Below are 23,561 nucleotides of genomic sequence, written 5' to 3' on the forward strand. Positions count from 1 at the left end.
CCAAGTTGGCATCAATCAAGCAGCTGGCATATGGTATAAACTGTACAGTGCCTTGTGCGTGCCTTGTACATAAGTAACTGCAGCTAACTAGCAAGCAGGCATGGCAGGATTTTACTCGTTTCTTTTTGATGGGCATCGTTGCATGGTGCGAGTGGGGACCCCATGGCTAGTGTACCGATGTTCTGCTGCTTTCTGGGATATGTAAATTAGAAAGGCAGAATCTTAACTCCTGAGGTTTTCATCTTCCCTTTCTAATTAAGTGCTACACAAAAGCATGAGCCTCGGGTCTCTTCAAAGCTGCACTGGAAAAGTCCACCATGGGAGAATATAGTCTTCTCCTTAAACAGGGCTGCAGTAAGTGGTGGCTGAAGGCATAATGGCCGTGGAACCTGAGTGCAAAGCACATTCTGTGAGCTGTCCCCCCGGCTTTTTGACAATGTTCGTTATGCACATTAGTTGCTCTCTGCCTCCTTCCTTCCCCGAGTTCCTTAGGTCAGACCTGCTGATCTAATGGCCTCGCCTGTCTTTAATCTGTAATCTCTTGAACATCCTCCAATTGCCGTGCTCTGAAGGGAGAATCTTGTCCTAATATGGATTACCTCAAGTACAAAAATCAATTTTTAACCCACTTATTCACCGATGGCCATTTTATTTGCCCGGTGCTTTGAAACGTCAGGCCAGCACGTTAGGTTAATCTCCGTTTTACCTGAGCACCCTTACGAATGAGCAATTCCTCGGTCTGTCCAAGAATATCTCAAAATGTGTGTTAATAAAAATACAGTTTTTAATAAAAAATAAATAAAGGGGGCTAGGGAATTTTTAATGACTTTTTGTCTCAGATTTTTGACCAGTTGGTTGAAATTTTACAAATGTTGATGTTTTGATATTTCCTTCCCTATTTCGTGTGTGTGTGTGTGTGTGTGTGTGTGTGTGAAGAAGAACAATTCTGATAACCCCGAAGCCCACATTCCAGTGTTTGACCATCTTCTGTCTTCTTATTGTAACCCTTCTGCCAGATAGCATCAGCCACAGCTAGGGCTGGGTTCAATATCTAGGGGTTCCTCTCCATCCATCCAACACAGAACTGGCTTGAGACCCCACCCCGTAAGCTGGGAAATTCACACAACACCCCTGGGAGCTTCTGAGAGGTAATGCTTCCCCACTCACATGCACAGAGTCTGAGTGTAGAAAAGACACCTTTAATAAAAGGGGAGAGAAATAACATGGCATTGATTTGGGAAAACACCACAAACAGAATTCATAACCAACACCATGGGTAACAGTCCCACCACAAGTGCATTGGGCCATGTCTTTTTCCTCACAGGTTCTTTAGGCCAGCAATGTAAATGTCCCCTTCACATGCCCAGCCCTTCTGTACACCCCACCCACAGCTGCTGCCCTTGGTCAGGGCAGACCCACAGTTCAGAGGTGCATCTGCAGAGTTCACCTCCCATCCTGCGGCAGGGGAGGAGGTAGGAGGCATTTTACTCTTCTAGTCACTCGCCATCTACCTGCTCTCTGCTCTCTGATACCGCTTGCCCCTCTCCTGGCTGCTTATCACATCTTCCGCTGACTCTGGGCCAAACCCAGTGATTTCCGCTCTCAGGGATTTCAGCTCTTAGCACAGTCCAGCCACAAAAGATTCCAGCATCCACTGGAATATATTTAAATACTAAAAGAAGCTCCTTATGGAGCCGTTCTTTAACTCTATTGTTGAACCAGTCCTATAGCTCACACCTGGCACCCATGCAGCTCGCTGACTCAGAGTCCTCCCTCCCTAGCTCACTTCAGAGATCTTTGTCCATCCAAGGTTCTCTACACTGGCAGGCTACGTCTACACTGGCAGCTTCTTGCGCAAGAACTGTTTTGCACAAGAGTTCTTGTGCAAAAGGTCTTCCACAAGAGCGCATCCACACCGCCATGTGCTTTTGCTCAAGAGATGTGCTTTTGCGCAAGAGTGTCCATGGCAGTGTGGACGCTCTCTTGCACAAGAAAGCTCTGATGGCCATTTTAGCCATAGTGGTTTCTTGTGCAAGAAATTCATGTTGCCTGTCTATACTGCCTGCGGAAGAGCTCTTGCGCAAGAGGGCTTATTCCTCATGGGGAGAGGAATAACTCTTCCAGAAGAAGCCCTGTTTTCCAACGCTGTACTGTAAATTTACTTGCGCAAGAATGCGCGTGCAGTGTAGACAGCTGGCAAGTTTTTGCACAAGAACAGCTGTTCTTGCACAAAAAGCCTGCAGTGTAGATGTAGCCACAGTGTCTCACCTTTTGAACTGAGTTCAACACAGTCTGACGTTCTGCAGTCCCACAATCACCGCAAGCCTTGGTGATCCTCTTTCACAATTCCTGCATTTCGTGCTAACACAATTTGTGACCACCACAACAGCCAAAATGGTTACAAGGATCAAAACACCATTGTAAGGCTACATTTACACGCTCCCAAAATAGCTACTCTGTATAAACAAAGCCGCCCGTTATTTTGAAATATTTTTCGAAATAACGGATGCATTATTTCACCATCCCAGTAAACCTTGTTGCATGAGGGAGAAGGGATGGCTTGAAATAGTATGTTATTTTGACATTTGGCGCTTTGTAGATGAGCCACATTTCAAAATAGATTCAAAATAAAAGACACAGTTTGCGTAAAGCAAATTTCGAGTTTAGGGTGCTGTGTAGATGCACCCTAACAGTTGTATATCTAGCAGGCCTAAGCAAATCAGGGGCAAACTGTATTTACATAAACATGCCCAGGATTTCTTTCCCATTCCAGCTGGCTGTAACGGAAGCATTGATTCAGATCAAGCTTGCATCATTGATGCCACAAATATTTTAAAACACCCCTTACAAACTTACCAAACCTTTGGAACAGAGGGAGGTGTCTACATTTCCTGTCAAGTAAGCCGAGGAGAAGTTTAGCTGAAGCCCATTCAATTCTTGAAAGGATAATAAACACTTTTGGGTTTGGATCTACCTTAGAACCAAAATCCCACACAGCCAGATAAGCTCTGAGAATTCTCACTCCCCTGAATTTCAAGGGGCTTGGATTGTGGTCCCAGCTATGGCTTATCTCTGTTTAAAACCTCACGTTCAAAAACTTTTCTGTTAATAAACCAAAGGGAAAGATAAACACCAATCCTTTATTTATTTGCATTCCTCAATGGCACAGCAACTGAATGTTTAAATGACTGTCATCAAAGATCTGACGCTAAAGAGCCTATTAATCAAAATTTTAAAGTGTTCTTTAATTATCCTGTAATAAAATGACACCCACACGGGGCGGAGGAAAACTTGTGTACTTTTTGAGGGTTTTTTGTGTGTGTTTGTGTTTCAAATCTCGCCGGAAATCCTCTCCGATCCCCTGGCCTCTACTGTCTAATTCCACTCTCCCTCGGCTATCATTTAACGACATTACCCGTGTGTGATGTGCTTCTTCAAAGAAGTGTTTTGGGAGACTGGGCCAGCTCCGAAGCTGGTTTCTGGCAGGTTCAAACATGGTGGAAAGACTGCACAGCCAGTGCATTGGGAATGTACAAAATGGCAATCTCGTGCACGGGGATTAAGACCTTGAATTCAGCAAGAGACTGGAGCATGTGCTTAAATTTAAGCCAGAGGGATGACGCTGGGCCTTTTAGGATCAGGGCCTTCATTACCCTTATTTGTTATGGAGGAGGTGGTCTCAAAGCTGTCACCAGAGGGCTCTGCATATATGTAAATAGACAGCTAACAGATTAAGATGCCAGTAGAGGGCAATCAAGAATACCTAGTAGGAGTAATAAAACAGCACTGTAGCTTCCTCTGGCAGCCTGGAAGAGCCGCACTGAGGAGAGGAGATGAGAAGAAGCCATGTTTTGGAAACACTTTTACTGGTGGCGTGATGCTAGGGTTAACAACAAGGGAGGAGCCAAGGTAGTTTTTTCAATTAAAGCCTCATTTAGAGAGTGGAAGTTGCGGAGGCAGGAGACAGAGAGCGACATTTTTAAAAGCAGCTGATTTTGTTGTACTGATTTTAAGATAATTTTACTAGGGAGGTAGGTCAAGCTTTGGTTTACGGTGGGAGAGATGATATCGCTGGCCTGTAACTGGCCCTTCCTTTTGGTACTCAGTTACCTTTACTGTCCAAAGCCTTGAATAGACCTTCCCAATCAGTATGGCCATCTCTTGTACCGTTTTAGATTGTCTCGCAATTTTCAGTGTATTGTTTCAAGCCCCAACTCTTGGAATTGAGAACTTGCACGAGACCATTGCATGGTCCTGACCGGAGGGCAGGGGACTGGATTCGATGACCCCTCGACGTCCCTTCCGGTTCTATATTCTATGACAACATGAGCATCCTTCTCATTTAAGTAAGTTTCTAGCCCGCAAGAGTCCCGGCGAAAAATGGGAAGCAAGTGGGCAGCCAAGTCTCATAAAGCAAAAGGCAAATGGAAAGAACCCAACATGTTTTTAGGCTTATGGTTTTTAAGCCAATTCCATCTTGGGGCCCGACGCATGATTTCTGAATGCTGGCAATTAGCAGGAGCGCCAGCTGTAAACTCCAGGATGCCAGCACATGCGGCAGCAGAAAGGAGAGGTATGAACCAGTCCTGCGGCTTCAAGGCCATTCCAGACATCGCCAGGGTCAGTTCTCCCAATAAATCAGGGTGTGTCTTTGGTGGCAGGGTGCCTCAACTCTTCCTTGTGGTTGGGCCTCTTCCCCCCACTCCTGCAGTCAGAGCGAGGGTACTTTTCCTCTGAATTTGCTACTCTTACGGGGCAAAGGGACGGGGAGGGAAGAACTCAGCCGAGTTGGTAACGTCGTGGGCTGATCTGTTTTCAGATCCAGACAGTTGTTAATGAAACAGTTGCTGTTTTGTTGACAGAACATTAATTACTTGATCTTAGGACTTGGTAATTGCGTGGGCCCCCTCTGTATACATCACTAATTACATTAGCAATTATATGGCATTTTAAAGACAAAGAAATGACTGCAGCAATTGCAGTGTCATAGGGACCCTGCTGGTAAATTTCAATCAGTGCTTAATATTTCCATAAAGTGCTGCGACCAGATCCTCCTGCAGCTGGATCATACAGAACTGCTGGATTGTGATAGGTTGTCTGGCACTTAACCCCGCGTCGTCCCCCTTCCCTGGAATGCATTGAGAAATACGAGGTACATCTAGAACCTCTTCTTAAAGTGAGTTGCATTCTCCCGTATTATCTTGGTGCAATCTTGGCAGAGTACTCACTTTTTGGAAATATTTCTTTACTAGCTGGAGTTACCCGGCGTTGCTCAGGACAGTTGATATAACTGAGGTGAGGAGCCTGAGGAGAGGGAGGGGGAAGGGAGCCACGCGCTTGCTGCTGGCTCCCAAGCCCTCCCTCTGCTTCCTTGTCCCTCCGCCAGCCTTAGTGAGTGACTGTCCCCACCGCTTCCCCCGGGAAGGCACTTCTCCCCGCACTGCCAACCTCCGTGCAGCCCCGGGGAGAGGCGTCCATCTCTCATCTTTTCCCTCCCACAGTCGCTTAAAACCTTCTCCTGGATGACAGGTTATCCCATGTGAAGTTTGGTTGCGCTAGCTCTTATAGGCTGTGTCTAGACTGGCCAGTTTTTCCGGAAAATCAGCCGCTTTTCTGGAAAAACTTGCCAGCTGTCTACACTGGCCGCTTGAATTTCCAAAAGCACTGACTTCCTACTGTAAGAAATCAGTGCTTCTTGCGGAAATACTATGCTGCTCCCGTTCAGGCAAAAGTCCCTTTTGCGCAAAGCTTTTGCGCAAAAGGGCCAGTGTAGACAGCTCAGATTTGTTTTCCGCAAAAAAGCCCCGATCGCGAAAATGGCGATTGGGGCTTTTTTGCGGAAAAGCGCATCTAGATTGGCACCGACGCTTTTCCGCAAAAAGTGCTTTTGTGGAAAAGCGTCCATGCCAATCTAGATGCTCTGTTCCACAAATACTTTTAACGGAAAACTTTTCCGTTAAAAGCATTTCCGGAAAATCATGCCAATCTAGACGCAGCCATAGTGTCCAAGTTATTAGCGCACAAACATACAAACATTCTTCTTTATATCTTAGATTGTGTGGGCCTGACTGATTTTAAAAAAATTACGAGTGAATCCTCAGAAAATCATTAGATTAGTTTAAAACAGGCGTGGGCAAGAGGCTGCCAGTGGGCCGAATCTGGCCTGCCAAGCCACCAGATCCAACCCACGGCTGGCTTGCCGGAGCCCTTAGGCAGAGAACAGCTCACCCTTTAAAAAGCCAGCTGTTCTCCATTCTGGACCACTGGGGAGGGGAGAGGGAGACTTCTTATGCTGTTCCCGCCCCCCAGCAAAATCTCTTAGCTCCCATTGGCCAATCTCCCAGTTTCCAGCCAATAGGAGCTGAGAATTTTTGCTGGGCTCAGGGGCAGAGTAGGAAGCCTTCTCCCTCCCTTCTCTTCCCCTCCTCCTCTCTCTCATGCCTGGAGCGGAGCCGGTGGAGCAGCCTGCAGCAGACAGTCTGTCTCAGGTTTCTGCTGATAAGCGCCTCCCAGCCAGACCGTGCCTCTGGCACCCCAGCCCCTCCCTTCCTCAACCCTCTGTCCCCCCCCTCCACATACCTAAACACTCTGCCCCCTCCTGCACTCATACCCCCTCCCAGATCTGGCAATCCAATCTTCTGCCCTAGAACACAATCCCCTCATATCCTAGGTCACATCCCAAACTCCTGCATCCCCGTCCCCTGCCCTAGGTCATATTTGCCTCCTTCACCCAAACTCGCTCCTAGACCCCATTCATCCTCCTGCACCCCAATCCCTTACCTCAAGCTCCCTTCTGCACCCAACCTCCATCCCCGGCCCCGGAATTCCTCCATTAATATCATGGAAAAGTGCGGTCTTCAACCACATTCCAAAATCTCGGAGTAGCTCCCCCCCCGTCTCCCATCAAAAATTATTGCCCACCCTGGTTTAAAATTCTGAAGATCTCTTAAGAAATGTGATCTGAGGAAGTGGGTCTGGCCCCCGAAAGCTCATCACCTAATAAAACATCTTGTTAGTCTTTAAAGTGCTGCATAGTCCTGTCTTTTGTTTTTAAGAAATGTATTTGCCTTCTGGGTTTTGGACCTTTAGAGTTCACTTGACTCATTTTTTCAAGCTTTTCTCTGCAGCCAAGTAAGGCAGAAAGCTAATTATGTGTGTAAATGAAAGCTGAGAATCACATGCCTCCAAGAACTGAGAATTTATACAACTTACAAGAACTTGCATTAGAACCATGGAGTTGGCAACGTTACAGGACCTACACAAAGGCCGACATTACTTTGCCCCAGACCATAAAAGGATGTTTCACCTGGCCAGAGTGGTGTAAAAGAGCCTTTGTTTAAACGAGAAACCGGGCTATTATAGTTATAACGTGTCTGCGTGAAAATATGCTTCTGTTATGTTTCGGAACGGCTTCTTGAGGCTGGTAGGCCCTGTTGCATTGTAGATACTAACGAGAGTGATCTTTGTGCTCCTGGGCAATGCACTAGCTCGGTGTTTCTCAACCGGTGGTACGAGTACCCTTGGGGTACTCGAGAAAAGTCTGGGGGGTACGTCACCACAACTGAAATTTGGAAAAAAACGAATTTTTGTTTTAAGTTTTATAGCACTTTATTATTTTTGTACTTTTTACACTCAAAAATTTCATCACCCGCCCGGCTACAATTAAGTTGTTTAAACAAATGTGTTGCAATGGTAGAAAAAAAATTGTGTGTCTGAAAACTGTAGGTACTGGGGGGTACTTATAATTTTTTTGTTTTGAAAAAGGGTTACTTTATTAAAAAAAATTGAGAAACCTTGCACTAGCTTGAGCAGGATCTGAAAGCAACAGCTAAAATAATCTCAAAAGTTCTCTGTTTTTTTTCTTGTTTTATAGCTGTGTGTTTCGCTTGCAAGCCAATGGGGAACGTAATTGTGTGGTTCACCCCTCAGCTGGTATAAATCAGTGTCGTTCTATTGCCTCAGATTGACACCTACCTAGGATGTGGCCTGTGTCTTTTAGAAGTTTCAGCTGGTAAGCAAAGACAGGGATAGTATTATTCACCAGAGGCAAAGTCTCTCGCACGTTTATTTACTCATCCCCTCACTCTTCCTTTCACTACCTCGGAAATAATGTGGGCAGAGATTTTAAGGTAGATAAAGATATGGTGTCAACGGTGTGCATACAGCTCCAAAGGCTGGCTGTGGGAGCAATACTAGAACCTTTTCCCCTGGAAAACTCAACCCCCTACCAGTTGAGTTAAAGAAAGTAGCACATCTTCAGATGAGAGAGACTCAAGGTCCCGTGTGTTACATGAGATCTAACCAGATTAATTTACAGTAGTCCTTTTTGGCCTTAAAACTTGAGGACGTAGCAGGCGCTGATGGTCACTAGAAAAGCACATGACTAGAGCTGAATAAAAAAAATGACGGTTTTCTATCGAAAAAAGGAATTTAATAGAAATAGACACTTTTCTTGGGAATGTGTTGATTCTGACAGGAAAATTTTTAAACAACTCCTCCATTTTGTTTGTAGAAAGGTTTTTTTTTTTAATTTATCATTTGGATTGATTTAATTTGGACTATATAAACACTATCTACATGTGGGGTGGGCAAATATTGGCCTGCCAGGGTTAGCCCCTGGTGGACTCCCACACCACCATATTTACCTGCACCTCCACAGGTCTGGTGACCATAGCTCCTATTGCCCGCAGATCTCTGTTCCCGTCCAATGGGAGCAGTAATTGCCCGTACCTGTGGAGCTGCAGGTAACAGCAGCCCTGGTGAACAATCACCATTTTATTGCCCACCCCAATCTATGTAAATGTAACATGAAAAGTCAAAATGGACAGAACTGAAATCATACAGCTGACCTAGAATGTATTACCATATCAAAATAACCCAGATCAACATTATCAACTCAAACAGGTGGCAAGAGTTCCAACCTGAGAATGTTTGGAAGTTTCATTTTAAAAGTCCAGCTTTGCATTCCGATTTGAATTAAGCTTTTTAAATGCTGGTCTTTCCAAGAGAACAGAAATTCTATTTCCTAGCTTTCCATGTGACTGCATGCACTAAGCTTTGATTGTGTATTCACTGATGTCAATAGCAAAGCTCCTATGGACTTTAATGTTACAGAACCAAGGCCAATGCCAGTGTATTTCAGATGCACACGTGTTAATTTCATTCGAACCTTCTGCCATTGTGTAGTCCAGTTATTAAGGGAAATAGTTTTTGCTTTTCAAGTTTGAACTTTGAGGACATTGGATGTTTGAGCCTCTCTTCAGCCTGTCATTGACTTCCAGCTCTTGTGGGTTTTGACTTTTGCCAGCAATCCAACTTTTGGAACTCTGCCTACGCTAGCGAACCTTGTTGCTCGACATTTTCTTCCTAGCCACATAATGTACATAGCTGCATGTTTCTGTCCCACAGCCGTGGATCATGCACAATTTACTGGTTAGGTTGGAACAGCATCCAAAAACAATCCAGCTGCTTGTGCCCGAGGGGGATTGCATTGATCAGAGATAATATTCATAAACATAAGAGTGTGTGACAAATTCACCTACTAACTGTGCTATAAATTGTAACAGATTAGTAAGTACATTAAATAGAAATCAGAAAAGGAACCAACAATGGATCATGATTGATACTGGGACCAAGGTTGGCTGTTTTTTGTGTTATGCAAGGGGCTGAGATTTATTATGAAGGATTGATTGTTTAGCAGAAACACAGAGCGAACCAAGAAACCTGATAAGACAGACACCATCCTTGGATTGCCTCTGTGGAACAGTATTTTGGTGCAGTCTGTTTCGGAGGAGGAAGTTTAGGATTACCCACTTCCCCTTGTCGATGTTGATGTTTGCTAGACATTGTCTCTGTTTCATGGCTGCTCTGTCTGCACCCTCTTGTATGGCCACCAGCTGTCTGGTTAATCCAGTCCCGCAAGCAGAGTTAATGAGACATTCCTACTTATGTAACCTGGTGTGATTAGAGCCTCAGATCTTGGCACCTCAGCAGCTGCGTGTTGTCATTGAGATAAATATTTTAACTGCTCCATCAATTCCCTAGTTGCCTGGCATAAGTGGCTGAAAGAGAAGCTACTGTTTCACTGTGTATTAAAGTGGAATTCAAGTTCCAACCAAACAAATGCCTAAACACAACCTGTAAGGAGGTGGGTCAGGGTTGGTCAGTGTTTGATAGAATTTAGTTTTCACTGGGCCTTTCTTGTGGGAAGTATTTCAGAGATGTACAAGGTAAAGAGATGGATCCTGGCTTTCCCCTCTTGGACCAAGTACCAGCCAACAGTTCTCAACAGTATCTCTTGCACAGCATAGAGCACTACAATTACAATCATCAGGGAAGTGTCAGTGTGCTTGGTGCTGTACAAAACACAAACATGATACTGATCTTGAGCCCAATTTTGAAATAGGAGCCCATCTTATTTTTCACAGAGAAAACTTCAGCCAGGCGGGAGAGCTGGCCAAGGTTCGGAGCAGAAGACTTTCAGTCAGGACTCCTGGTTGTCTTCCTGCCACTGTCCCTCTTAACCAATGTAGACAAGTCACTTAATCTCTGTGTAGGCCTCATTTTTTCCTAGAGGTAACAGCAGAGGACAGGACCTTGCTGTGCTAGAAGCTGTACAGGTGCATATGGAGAGACAGACTATGCCCTGAAGTCTACACAGATAAGACAGACAAAGGGTGAAAGAGCAGAGAGAGGCCCAGAGGGAGTAAGTGACTTGCCTAAGGTCACACAGCAGGCCAGTAGCAGAGTGGGGTATAGAACTCAGGGGCTCTGGACTAGAATTTAGGAGGCCTGCCCATTAAATCGTGTTTCCTTGCTGTGTCCTCAGGGTTGATAAATGCATTTGTAAAATGCCGTGAGATCCCTTTAATGATGCAGAGAACCGCAGGGTAGTATATAATTTGGAAAAAGTGGTGAAAAGCCACTTTATGTTCACATTGTGGGGGAAGGCTAAGCTTTTCAAAATAGTCTCCTCAGTTATGTTAGGGGGAAGATTTCAGACATAGCACCCTATGCATGATGTTGCAGTCATATAAGAAACCCAGGCCCCCAGTGCAAACAGCTTACTATAAAACATAGATAGCGGATGCAAGAGTGCGCTGGGAAAGAAACACAACTGGCCAGTTCTTTATAGGCTGCCTGTGTGTTCCAAGACGTTGGTTTAACATTGAACGTGAGCTAAAGGTCAAGGGTTATGAGGCAAAGTGGGATCGAAGGGGGCTGGGTAAGGCTTGAACTTCCAAGAGGTTAAGGGAACGAGGCGTCTCGGTGTTGGACACCTGACTTCCTGAAGCACCTTTGAAAATCCCAGCAATAATGCATGATAGAGGAAATGCATTTAGGGGACATACCTGGACACCGTCGATCAAGGAACCATTTGCACGCCGAGGGAATCGCTGCTAAATATAGCAATGAGTCGAGTGGGAGGGGCATTGAAAGACCAAAGGACTCAGCACAACATAATTTTGACCATGGTGGGAAGGAGCCACATCCTTCCCACAGCCACAAAAGTGAGACAGAATCATTTGACTTGGTGCAACTCATTGGGTCTGGTGCCCCTTGTGGTTGACTCCATCAGGGCACGTGCTGAGGGAAGATTGTGTTTGCTGCAGTGTGTTGAGTGTGTGGCAGGAAGAGGAACCTGCGTGAGCTGGTCCTGTTTCTGAAGGCAGTTTTGTCTTTTGCAGCCGGGGTCATGAAATGCTTGTCAGTCCTGCTTTTGAGATGAGGCACCTAACTGTGTGTTGTTCTGAACCCACTTAAGAAACGACAAAAGCCAAACCAAGATCAGTGGCAGATTATTTTCTAGGGTTGACTGAGCTTTACAAAACAGAGTGCGCGCTCACATATCCTCTTCTGCATGGCTAAATTCGTATGTGTTTAACCGAACATAACATTTGTGTGTGTGTAACACTGAAGTCAAGAGTTGATCATTTTTCTAAAATTGACTAGCCGTAAGTTTTCTATGCATTTCTCCCCTTGCCCCCAATGTTTTGTCTGACATTTGCTCTGACTCAGATGAGGAGTTTCTAAGGGTCAGTCGGATAACATATCACAAGCACACAGTGTGCTTGTATATTAAAAATTTCTCCAAAGAGGTTACACATTGGTAGCACAGTGTAATGAATCTCAGCGCTTTTTGTACCATCACAATGAGCTCTTCCCCCTTTGCATATAAAAACGAGGTCACTGGTGTGGAATAGGATTCCCTTTCACACTAAGGGTGTGTCTACACTGCAGGGCCTAACTCGAAATAAGCTACACAAATTGAGCTATGTCAATTGTGTAGTTTATTTTGAAATAGGGAGCATCTAACACAGCACTTATTTAAAAACAGAGCACTCCTCCTCCGACTTTCCTTATTCCTCATACAATGAGGGTTATAGGAGTCAGAGAAAGAAGTCCTCCATCTTGACAGTATTTTGACACTATTTCTAAATAACAGCTTGCTGTGTAGATGTGGACTAAGTTATTTTGGAATAGAGATAGTTATTTCGAAATAGTGTTGTAGTGTAGATGTACCCTAAATGTGTAATTATATCCCTAGAAGTCTTTGCTTACTATCAAATCACAGCAGCCTATTAAAAAAAAGTGCCCAGCCTAATCTTAAATAATCTGGATCCAATCCTCAATTGGTGTAAACTGCGGTAGGTCGAATCAGGACTAGTTGATGGATTCTTCACTTTGACTGTTAGCGCTGTGTGGTTTGTTAACAAGGTTGCATGGCTATTCTTTCTGCTCCCTGAATGAATGACTGGAAGAGATGAAGATTGAAAAATGCGTTTTTCCGCTGTCAGTTTGTGGATGACACTTTGAGAGGTTGCAACACTTTCACTGAGATGTCTGAACACTCACTCAGTGCCAGATTCTGTCTTGAAGTGAAGCATTAGAGCTTGTCAACAAACTTGTGCCAAAAGTCTGTCTGGGGGAAATGGCTTTTTCTTCGCCTGCGTGAAAATGTTTGCAAAAGAATTCACTCAAACCAGTCTGAGTCTGGTTTGACAAAAACACTAAACAATGTTCAGTTTTTGCAAGCCTAATTTTTTTTCGAAAGTAAATGTTGTGCCATCCTCAGATTTTTTTTTTTTTTTGTGAGTTCGGAGAGGAGAGAGGACTTGGAACAAGTTTCAAAAGACCTTCCTCCCTTCAAATTTCCTTTTTCAAAATGTCTCACAAGAAACAACCAGCATTTTTTTCCCCAATTCTAGCTACCTATATGGGTTGGCTACAGAAGCATAAAGGTAAGAAAGTGTCTGCTTACTCCCTCATAGGAGCAGGTGAATGGGAATATTTCGGGCCAAGGGTGTTCTTTGCTTCGACTCACTTGCTGGTCATTACAGCTGAGCTGGTACAGAGAGTCTGGTCATTTATTATTGATATAAGCCAGCAGCAAATTACTATGTGCATAATGAAGCAGGAGCGACTAGCGACTTAAAGTCTGAGTCACAATGCCTTCTGGACTATGGCTGTTGATGTTATAACTCTTGCTCAGAGTTCTGTTTAGAGACAGTAGCTAGCCCACATGACTATGGGTCATGTAAAATAATATGACCCATAAGTCACATCAAACCAGACTCAACACTTATATTTTTAATGGAAAAACGTTCATATTTTTCCTTAGCTGATCAGCTGTAGTCTATGTCTTGCTGCTTGCCAGCTCAAAAAGACAAATAAAAACCCTGTATACCTCTAATTGAAATCTGTGCTTTAATAAATAATCATTAAAACACTATCTGGCTACCTGAAAATGAGTTTCCATTTGTAGAGTTCTAGGACTAGTCAAATATTTGAACATTTTGAAGTTTGACCCCCTTCCACCAATAAAATGAAATAAAACCTCCCTTTTTAAGACCATACCAATAAATGTGGAGGCTAGAAGTGGTCATTATTATCATGTATTGTGGTCTGCCAAATATTACTGCATCTCGCCCAAAAACGTGAGGTTGAACCTTTCTGTAAGAAAAAACATCTAGTGTTGATCTAAAGATTTCATGTGGTGGCAAATTTCCCACAGTCGTTGGTAACCTGATGTAATAGTCAATTGCACCTGCTGTTCAAAATAAGCCTCTTGCTGCCCTAAAGTACCTACCTAGATCCATCAAGAACAGAAGAAATACACAATAAAGCCTATTTCGAGCTTCAGAAATTTCAGGCCATTCTTTTTACAGTACAAAAATTTTATTTTTTTTGTTAGGATAATTTAAAGTTTAAAACTGAAGTAGACATATTCATTTTACAAACAAGATATTCTTCAATAAGTAGGACCATTAAAAACAGTAAACAAAAAAAGCTATCTTTACAAAAAGCTCTGTGCATAGCAACTTCATACCGTATATAATAACTGACAAAGCAAAAAAAAAAAAAAACCCAAAATAAATGAACTATACAATTGGGAGAAATTATTTTACAAAAGGGAGAGAACGGTCTTTAAAAACCATGCATATTGAAAATGTGCAAAGAAATAGGGAGAATAAAGATGCTATAACAAGATAAATAATGAAATAAAACATACTCTTTGAAAGTTATGATAAAATTTGTAACTACCTATCGCAACACATGTCTTTCTAGTGTCAAAAGAAAAGGAAACTTGATAGAGAATTCTTAAACAGCAATGACTAGAAAAAGGACTGATTAGTTTCCTTTTTTAAAAAAAAAATCCTTACACACAAATTTACACATTTTTTTTATTTTTGCCACTGCCAAAGTCCTTGTTTCGTGGTTGTTTTTTATTTACACGTTTTTCCACATGAAGCTACCAACAAGTTGAACAAGACACTTTCCATGCATGAGCAAAATTCATATTCTAAATCATTGTCATGTTAATTTCATTACTTTTAGACAGCTCAAATCAAGCTAAGATGTCCTTTTTGTTCACTTTGTGGGCAGCTACATTTATAGGTCTCTTTCTCAAGGTACTTGAGAGAGTCTTTCAGGGACGTTTTCCTTAGGTCTAAATTGGACACCTGACTTTCCAAGTAGAGAGAATGACTAGCAAATAGAGTTCATGAAAATAATGTCTTTAAATACCACATGAATTTTGAAAATTTCAGAAGCATTTGTTTTAAATGGTCTGATTTTCTTTTTCTCTGAACTTTCTGAGAATTTAATCTTTTTTTTTTCATTTTTAAAAGAGGCAGTATTTTTTTTCAATATGTATAAGGTGACTGATCAATAAAAGGACATTTTGAATAATTTGCAGGCTAGTATTTTCATGACTTGTTTCCAATGAAAAATTTTGAAAAATAGAAACTTTTTAATACTTTTTTTAATTAAAAAATTTCAATAGCACCAACTAGCAAGCAGCTACTGCTCAGCATACAGTCTAGAAATCCATATCCAGGATTTTCATGGTGCACAGAAGTTTTAAGATTGCCACAGTCTCCTTTTGATAGCAGACAATTGGCAATATTTGAGGGTAACCAATGAGAATTATTGGAGAAGTGAAAACAGGGACATGCACGTTTATGCACTTGATGGACTTCAGCATTTTTGGGAGAGGCCCTGAATGACGGATGGACAGTGAGGGGTGAAAAATACCCCGGGTGAGTTTCATCCGTCTTTTGGCAAGGCAGGGATTCATTGAAGTCAATAGGACTTTTGACTTCGGTCCTTATAGCCCTCAATGCATATTTTCGGTGTACACAAGGAAGCCTCAAACATCAATCTTCTAGTCTCATTGTGATATTGATATCTCTGAGTATATAATGATTAGATTGTTTGTGCTAGATAACAGTCACCAGGCTAGTCAGACTGAGGGTGAATGAGTGAATTTACGATAGTTCATGCTTTTCCTCGAGACTCCTTACCACATAAGGTCCTTTCACCTTCTGCAGATCATTCAGTTTCATGAAGAGTTCACTCCCAGATGGAGAGAGGGGCACACAAGGATCTGCAGAGGCATTCATCCTTACAGTCACATAACTTTATTTTACCTTCTCTGGAATTCAGACACTGTATCTAGTCCAACTGCAAGACTTTGGTTAGCTCCGTATTCCTGATGCTGCTCCTTAAACACCAAATAGGCCCGACCTATTCTCTCCTGGAGGGTGCATTTAATTGCCAGTTGTGCTGTTCTTTAAATGGCGGCGTTGATTTTAAAAGAAAATAAAAAACCTTTTCAAGGTGGATTTCATGCCAGTGAAAAGGCACCTCACAAATCATCTATCAAACAGCCCCAGCATCTCCCTCTTCTGGTTCCGAGTTCTGTCCCACAGGGATCATTTGAGTTTACCTGGCCTCTCTGCCGAGCTGCGTGCTAAGTAAGAGCCAGATCCTGCAAACTCTTAGGCACGTTCAGTAAATTTTGTCATGCGCGCCCTGATACTGCTCTACACTCTATAAGGATAGAACCGCCTGGTGGATCAGCCCTGGTGCAGTACAGTGCAGGATCGGGACCATAACTAATCTATCCCATTGACTTCACTGGAATTATTTACATGAATAAAGTTGCCCTGGTGTCTGTTTTTTTAAGCATATGGTCCTACAATGACGGTTCAAGATTAAAACACCTGTCCACTAGAGACTAGACTAAGATCTATGAAGTCAGGACACACAGTAGCTTTCAGTTCCTAATAACCTGAGCTAGATTTGAGGCTTTATAGCCTATTTTTAATCCACTCCCCAAACAGAAATACACATTAGCTCAGCACAACCAAAGTGTCAAGAATGCCTACCACCCCAGCCCACTGTTGCTTTGCTCACCTGAAATGATCACAGAATAAACTAATGATGAGTCTCCTTGGTGAATGGGCAAATCAAATTTTGGCTGTCACGTTATCTTAAGGATGCATTTATAAATAGCAAAATAAATTAGTAATGTTACAGGAATGTCACAACCCTAAGCGGAGTGCATTAAGGATGCTTAGAGCTGCTTAAAAAATTTTCTGTGAAAAGCAGCACTTCCACAAAATGGCCATTTTCATGACTGTTTTCATCAGGAAACCAACGAATGTTAATTTATGTGTATTTCCCTTCCCCTTGTGATTTGGAAACAGAACATGGAAAATGAATCAAGTTGGTTTCTTCATTGAAATTCCAAAAAATTTGAACCAAATAAATTTGTGGTGTTCATTAAAAATGCTAAGGATTGTTTGATTAAAACTAGTTCTAGTTAAAAAAAGAAGGTCAGTGGATTCCACAACAATTGAATGGCCATTTACTCAAAGATCCTAATTAATGAACTACATTAAAGACTTTGAAGCATTTTCTGACTTACAGATGAAAAGTGCTATATCACAGTTAGGGGGGATTATTAATTATTACTGTTACATACCCCTTTATGAATGCACCCTTAATATAAAATATAATCGTATTTTTGTACGTCTGCCATAGTATCATGGAAAACTATGAGAGAACCGTTTCGATCCCCCTCCTGTTCATAGGAGAATTTCAAAAAATAAATTCATTTTCACCTAAAAAATCTGATTTGTTCAAACACTTAGAAGCCATTCATTTGCCAATAGGGTCTTTGAAACTAGCCACCTTATACCAGTACCTTAAAATTTTAACTGAAGCAAAAGATGGAGAGGAAAAAGCTGCGGATAAAATTCTTACATTAACTACTGATTGATATATATACATATATATAGTAGTGTGTGTAAAAATTTGTGATGCGTTAATTGGAAAGAATCCTATACATCCTTGCACATGGTTCAATAGGGGGCTAAGGAGAGAAGTGAAGGCCTACGGCAGCAATAATCGTACGTCTCTTAAAGTTGTCACTACATTTTTGCATCATTTTTTCTTCATTGTACAACCGGAGGAAAAAGTCCAAAAATGGTCTTAATTGCTACCTCTACATACAATAAGTTACAAGTTTATTTAAATAATTGTAAAACATCTTACATTTTTAAAGAGGTTAAACTATAGATAAACACACACATACATCAAAGTTCCATCATTCATGTCAATTTGTCCTAGAAATTCTTCCATGCTGGTACCCTGTTTTGTTGTTTGTTTGTTTTTCTGCATAAACTAAATTGGTATTTGAAAGACTCCATAGAAAATAGAAACTTCAACTTTTTTTCCCCTACAAAGTAAAACAAATAGTATCCAAAATAGCGAGCTTGAATCATTTGCCAATTTTTTCTTTTTAATATTTTACAAACGTTAGGAAGGTTTCGTGTCCATCAAAAAAGACCTTGCGTTTCTGACCCCATCATGCCAACTGCTGTCCAGCCTGGCTTGGCTAACTCTTTGTTTGCAATGTTTTAGGAGTTGACATGGCTACATAAGAAACATGGAACAAGTAAAAGATCCAGACTCCTATCTTGTCCAATTTGTAACAATTGTTCCTTTTTTTTCTGGGTGTGGCTTTCCCCCAAAAAAGAGCTCGTAGTGCTTCTTTTTTTTTCTTTTTAGTGGTCCATCACAATAAGTAGTTTTGTGCTGTAAAAGAAAAATGAAAAACGAAACAAAAAGAGCAAAATATCCTCTTCTTTTACATCGGGGGAACGACAAGACCAGTCATGGCTGAAAATGAAGATTGACAAGGTTGAAACTTTGGCAGCTGTTTTATCAATGCAGAATTGTGAGCCACCCTTCAATAGAGACATAGACACGTGAGTCACTTCCTCTCCCACATGTGATCTAGTATCCTCATGGCAACTATCGGTGGAAAAGCACGACTAGGCAAGCTAGTCGTCGTAGAGTTGAAGGCCAGAAGGGATGACCAGATCATCATGCCTGACCCTCCTGTGAATCACAGGCCATCAACACCCATACACTAAACCAGAGGAACTGAAAGTCTTGTTGTGCTCTTGGGCAATGGGGGAGAGGAGGGAGCAGGTCTGTGCTCCCAGAAGTGGCGGGACCAAGGGCAGCCAACCTTTAGCGCCCCCTGGGCTGCAGCACACCTCCCTCTCCCCCGTCTCCCTCAAAGCCACTCGGAGCACAGTATCTGGCGGTGATTTAAAGGGCCAGCGCTCCAGGCTCTTTTGAATCACTGAGCCCCAGGGCAATTGCTCCCTTTACTGCCCCTGTCAGCGGCCCTGCACTAAACCGAAGAACTGAAATTAGACCAAAGTATTACACCCCACGGGGGACTTGATTATTATGCATCATAGGCAGAGACGAGGCGGGACTAAGGTGCACCTCCCCTCCAAAACTTTCTGCTTCTTTTAGTGCCAGTTAGCAGCTAGAAAAGAAGATCTAGCATCTGTTTTCCCGCTCAGCTTGCCAAAAGTGACGAATGAGCCACTCCTCTAGAATAAACGCCTCCCAGGGTTCTTCCCCACTTATGTTCTGTTGGCTGAATGAAGGGAGTTGGTGGCCTTCGTGAGATCCTTTCTCAGGGCCCAATTTTCATGGAGGGGGGTGCTCAGAATTCCCTGAAAATTGGCCCCCTTTAGGGTGTCTCAGGTTGGGCCGCCTATATGGTCGAAGCACAACTCAAAACGTAGGCTCTGATGTCAAAACAGACCACGGCCACCGGGTCCCAGGGTGAGCAGACATGGCAGAGTGGCCAGCCCTGCTTGGATCCCTTCCCAACGGGAATCAGACCTCCTAGCAGGCTCTGCTTGCACGTAAGTCCTAGTGAGGCCGACAGTGAATTCTCCAGCTTTGACCTTGTTAATGACTCATTTTGAATGAGTGCTGTGCACATGGTTTACTTTTTCAAAAAGAGCTCCTTTTAAGGGTGCCTAGTCAGATGATGAGGCTTATGCAAGCATATTGGCCGATGGAGTGGAAGGTCATCCATCTTTCTTTCCATGTTACACATATAGAAGTGATTCGGCTGTGACCAAGCAGCGGTAACATGGCAGCAAATGGGCGGTAGACCCTAAACACGTACAGGATCTGGGCCAATTCCCAATTCATCTGAGAGTGACCAAGGGATTGTATTCACTTAGCTTCAGTAGAAGTCATACACCAGCCTTTCCTTTGTTCGGTTTACCCCCTTTGTTTGAATTGCTGTCGTTACCGGGCATGCTCCCAGAACACTGGACACATGTGAATTATTTACTAGTCACTCTCACCAGCTTTAATTGCAGCTGTATCTTTCCTAACGGACAACTGGAGCAGTTTAAGCTGCCAGGAATTGGTCCTGTTCCCAAAGGCATCACTGGGCAAGGTTTGTTTTGTTTATATATATTTAAAACAAAAGCCAATGGGTTGTATTTTCCAAGGGGCCTTCTTGCAGTGTAAAGCCTTAATCCCACAAAGATTTATGCCCACTGAAATCAGTGAGATTCTGCATGTACTTAAAGTCCCATCTTTCCAGAGCCTTACATTTCACCCTTATGTTTGTGTTAAAATAAACTGCAAACATCGGGGATAAGCCTCTGATTTTTGTGGAGCGATGTTGATTTTAAGCAGCTGGATCTAGGCCCACCATTAGGATCATTTAGCATGATGTGCAAATAAATGTTTTTTTGTATTCAGAAATGATGATGAGGAATAAATCTACCCTGCAATTTTAGGGCACGGAGCCAGAAAGAGAGAGTGAAACTGACCAGTCTAGATTAATTGTCCATGCTGAGTCTCTTTAAAAAAAAGGCCTAAGAATTCCTGATTTGTAGTGCTAATGTAGCCATCTTGGTCCCAGGATATTAGAAAGATTAGGTGGATGAGGTAATACAGGTTGAATCTCTCTAATCCAGCATTCTCTGGTCCAGCAACATCTGTGGTCCAGCATGATTTTAGTTTGCAGGATGTCCACTTACCATGGGTATGGCCAAGTTTCCCATGGTCCTATAAAGTTGGTTTACAGCCACCAGTCCGACTCTCAGTATTCTGTCCTGTTATTTAGCTCTAATTGACTCCTAAATGTCTTCTAAGAGCCCAGGAAGCAGTGGCAGTGCTGGTAATGCTGCTAGACAGAACTGACCTCCTCTGGTTTGGCAAATTCTCTGGTTCGGCACGGGTCAGATCCTGAGAGTGCTGGACTAAAGAGGATGGTCCATGCCACAGCTTGAAACAGGCACCCGAAAACCCTGTGCATTAACAAGTCCCTTCTCCTCCCCCATGTAGAAAAGAAAACCAGAGCTGGGAGCGTGTCTGCACACACCAGAGGCACTGGTTAAATGAATGGAAGAATGGCTGTAGGCAAAGTGTCAGTGGTTGAATCCGTTTAACATTGGACCTTTAGTTAAACTGATGCAACTTTGGGTGTAGATCAGGCCCTGGATTCTTTTTAAGGCGGGAGAGCTGTCAGAACAGGGATTTTAACAAAATTCATTATTATTTTTATTTTAAAAATAAAAGTAGAAAAAGTGAATAAGTTATTTACTTATTCCCGCAATAAAAGAACCAGGGGTCACCGAATGAAATTAATATGCAGCAGGTTTAAAACAAACAAAAGGAAGTTTTTCTTCACTCAGCGCACAGTCAACCTGTGGAACTCCTTGCCAGAGGATGTCGTGAAAGTTAGAACTTGAACAGGTTTCAAAAAAGAGCTAGATAGATTCATGGAGGTTAGGTCCATCAATGGCTATTAGCTAGGATGGGTAGGAATGTATCCCTAGCCTCTGTTTCTCTGGAGGTGGGTGACAGGAAAGGGATCATGTGAGGATTATCTGTTCTGATCCCTCCCTCTGGAGCATCTGGGCCACTATTGTCAGACAGGATACTGGGCTAGATGGACCTTTGGTCTGACCCAGTATGGCTGTTCTTACGTTCTTATGTTCTAAAAAAGGCCGTATAATCCAGTGGATTGGGCTAATATTTTTACTGAGCCAAAGGGCAAGCATGCCAATTAAACCCTATTCTCCTAGTGGTGGGCCGAACTCTAATCACCCCTGACCTTTCATCTGAATCTTGCACCTCCAGCTGCCTTTGTGACAATGAGAAAGTAGATTTAAGAATATTTTCTAACTCCCCCCTTCTTTCCATAGCTCATGAAACAGCTTAGATCTGCTACTCACTCCTTTGCTCCACCCTCTTCCCCTCCCCCCACTTCCCTTTGGGGCTGTGCTGTCAAAAGCCTATTTCCCAGCCTGTACCACTTTTTATTGAATGTTTGTGAGGTTTGGATTAAGGTCTTACACTGCTAGCAAAGCTGTAATTATTTTTGCCTGTATTACTATATATTGAATCGATGTAACTTTTCAATAAAGGTGGTTCAATGCAGGACACTCCCTGATGAGTTGGGAATATAGAAAGCACAGTCATTATCTCCGAGGGGCTTTTTTTTCTTGGAGGGAAATGGAAAAAGAATTAGAGATGAGCCTTATTGTATTAGCCTTGACAGCTTGCAATTATCAAGTGAAACACTTGATTAAAATTGTCGCGACGGAGAATTTTATATAGATCTATGAATCGAACACTGATCGCACCCAGATCCTAGGGTGAGCGGCTCCTTCAGTGTGTGTAATTAATATCAGACACTACACAGCCGTGACCCCTTTAAATTTCTTCCTGCCTTGCAGGGAAAAGAACTCTGTGTTCCTCGTGGAATTCACCTCGCAGGCTAGGAAGGATTTTAAAGAGGCAGGAGGGTTTTATGAATGCACCCACCCGCACAAACCAGATTTTCAGAAACAGTTAGTGATTTTTAGGTGGTCAACTTGAGAGCCCTTTAAAGGGGTGGGCGCTCCGCCCTTTCTGAAAAACTGACCCCTGGTAAAGTATTTCAACTTAGGCACCCATGATTTCTGGCCATCTGAAAGTGTATGTAGAAACCCTTTTGTAAAGGCTTGCGATTTCAGAAGCAGTAAGCTCTTAGTTAATGAGAGTTATCTGTGAGAGTTATCAGTGAGAGTCAATGAGAGTTATCAGTGCTCATACCTATGAAAATCAGAGGCCAGGGAGATAAGAACTGGTACATGTGTGTGTGAGGCTGAGAAGGGGGTGTTTGATAGGTGTAGTGCTCTTCATAGACTCATAGACTTTAAAGTCAGAAGGGACCATTATGATCATGTAGTCTGACCCCCTGCACAGTGCAGGCCACAGAATCTCACCCACCCCCTCCTAGAATAATCCTCTCACCTATATCTCAGATATTGAAGCCTTTTGGTTGGGGCAGGAGGGTAGAGGCCAGAGAGAGGCTGGGGACATGAGCAGGTTGCCCAGGTGACTTTAATTCTGGCACTTCTGAATTGTTGGGTGCTTGATTTTGCAACTTTAACATTATTCCAACATAGTTTTTTGGATGCAATACATACATTTACTCTTATTTTAAATATAAAATGTTCCTTGTTGCACTGCTCACCCCAGCTTCTTTGCAGTTACCATGGTAGCTTTTTGACCACAGCCTAACCTAAGCAGTCCAAGGTCTAACAAGTTCTTAGGCCAGGATTACACTAGACCGGAAGCTCAGTTTAAGATATGTAACTCCAGCTACATAGAATACGTAGCTGAAGTCGACTTACCTTAAGCTGAGCTTGGTGGGGTCTCCACAGCGGCAGACCGACAAGAGCAAATGCTCCTGTCAGCTTTCCTAACTTCTTGCAAAAGCAGGACTACTGGCTGCCAGCAGGGGCACTCTCTGAGTTTGATTTAGTAAGTCTTAACTAGACTCGCTAAATCAAACTCCAGACGATCGATCATGGCAGTGTCAATCTGCCACAGAGTGAAGATGTGGCCTTAGATATTGCCCTTTACCACCACCACTTTAAAGTTTG

At 42.9% G+C, this 23,561-nt stretch overlaps 1 protein-coding gene across 2 annotated transcripts in view; it reads right to left on the reverse strand.

Moving 5' to 3' along the window:
- Positions 1 to 14,649: 14,649 nt before the first annotated feature.
- The window catches only part of EBF2 (EBF transcription factor 2), a 211,517-nt gene continuing 202,605 nt past the window's right edge, over positions 14,650 to 23,561 (reverse strand). For both annotated transcript variants that reach the window (XM_014569061.4, XM_006114184.5), the window contains one exon: positions 14,650 to 18,471. In XM_014569061.4, the coding sequence (XP_014424547.1) occupies positions 18,440 to 18,471 (32 nt within the window). In that variant the 3' untranslated portion in view covers positions 14,650 to 18,439. The remainder of the gene's footprint in view (positions 18,472 to 23,561) is intronic.

The sequence above is a fragment of the Pelodiscus sinensis genome, chromosome 28 (assembly GCF_052426305.1).
Source record: "Pelodiscus sinensis isolate ZL-2025 chromosome 28, ASM5242630v1, whole genome shotgun sequence".
Taxonomy (NCBI): domain Eukaryota; kingdom Metazoa; phylum Chordata; order Testudines; family Trionychidae; genus Pelodiscus; species Pelodiscus sinensis.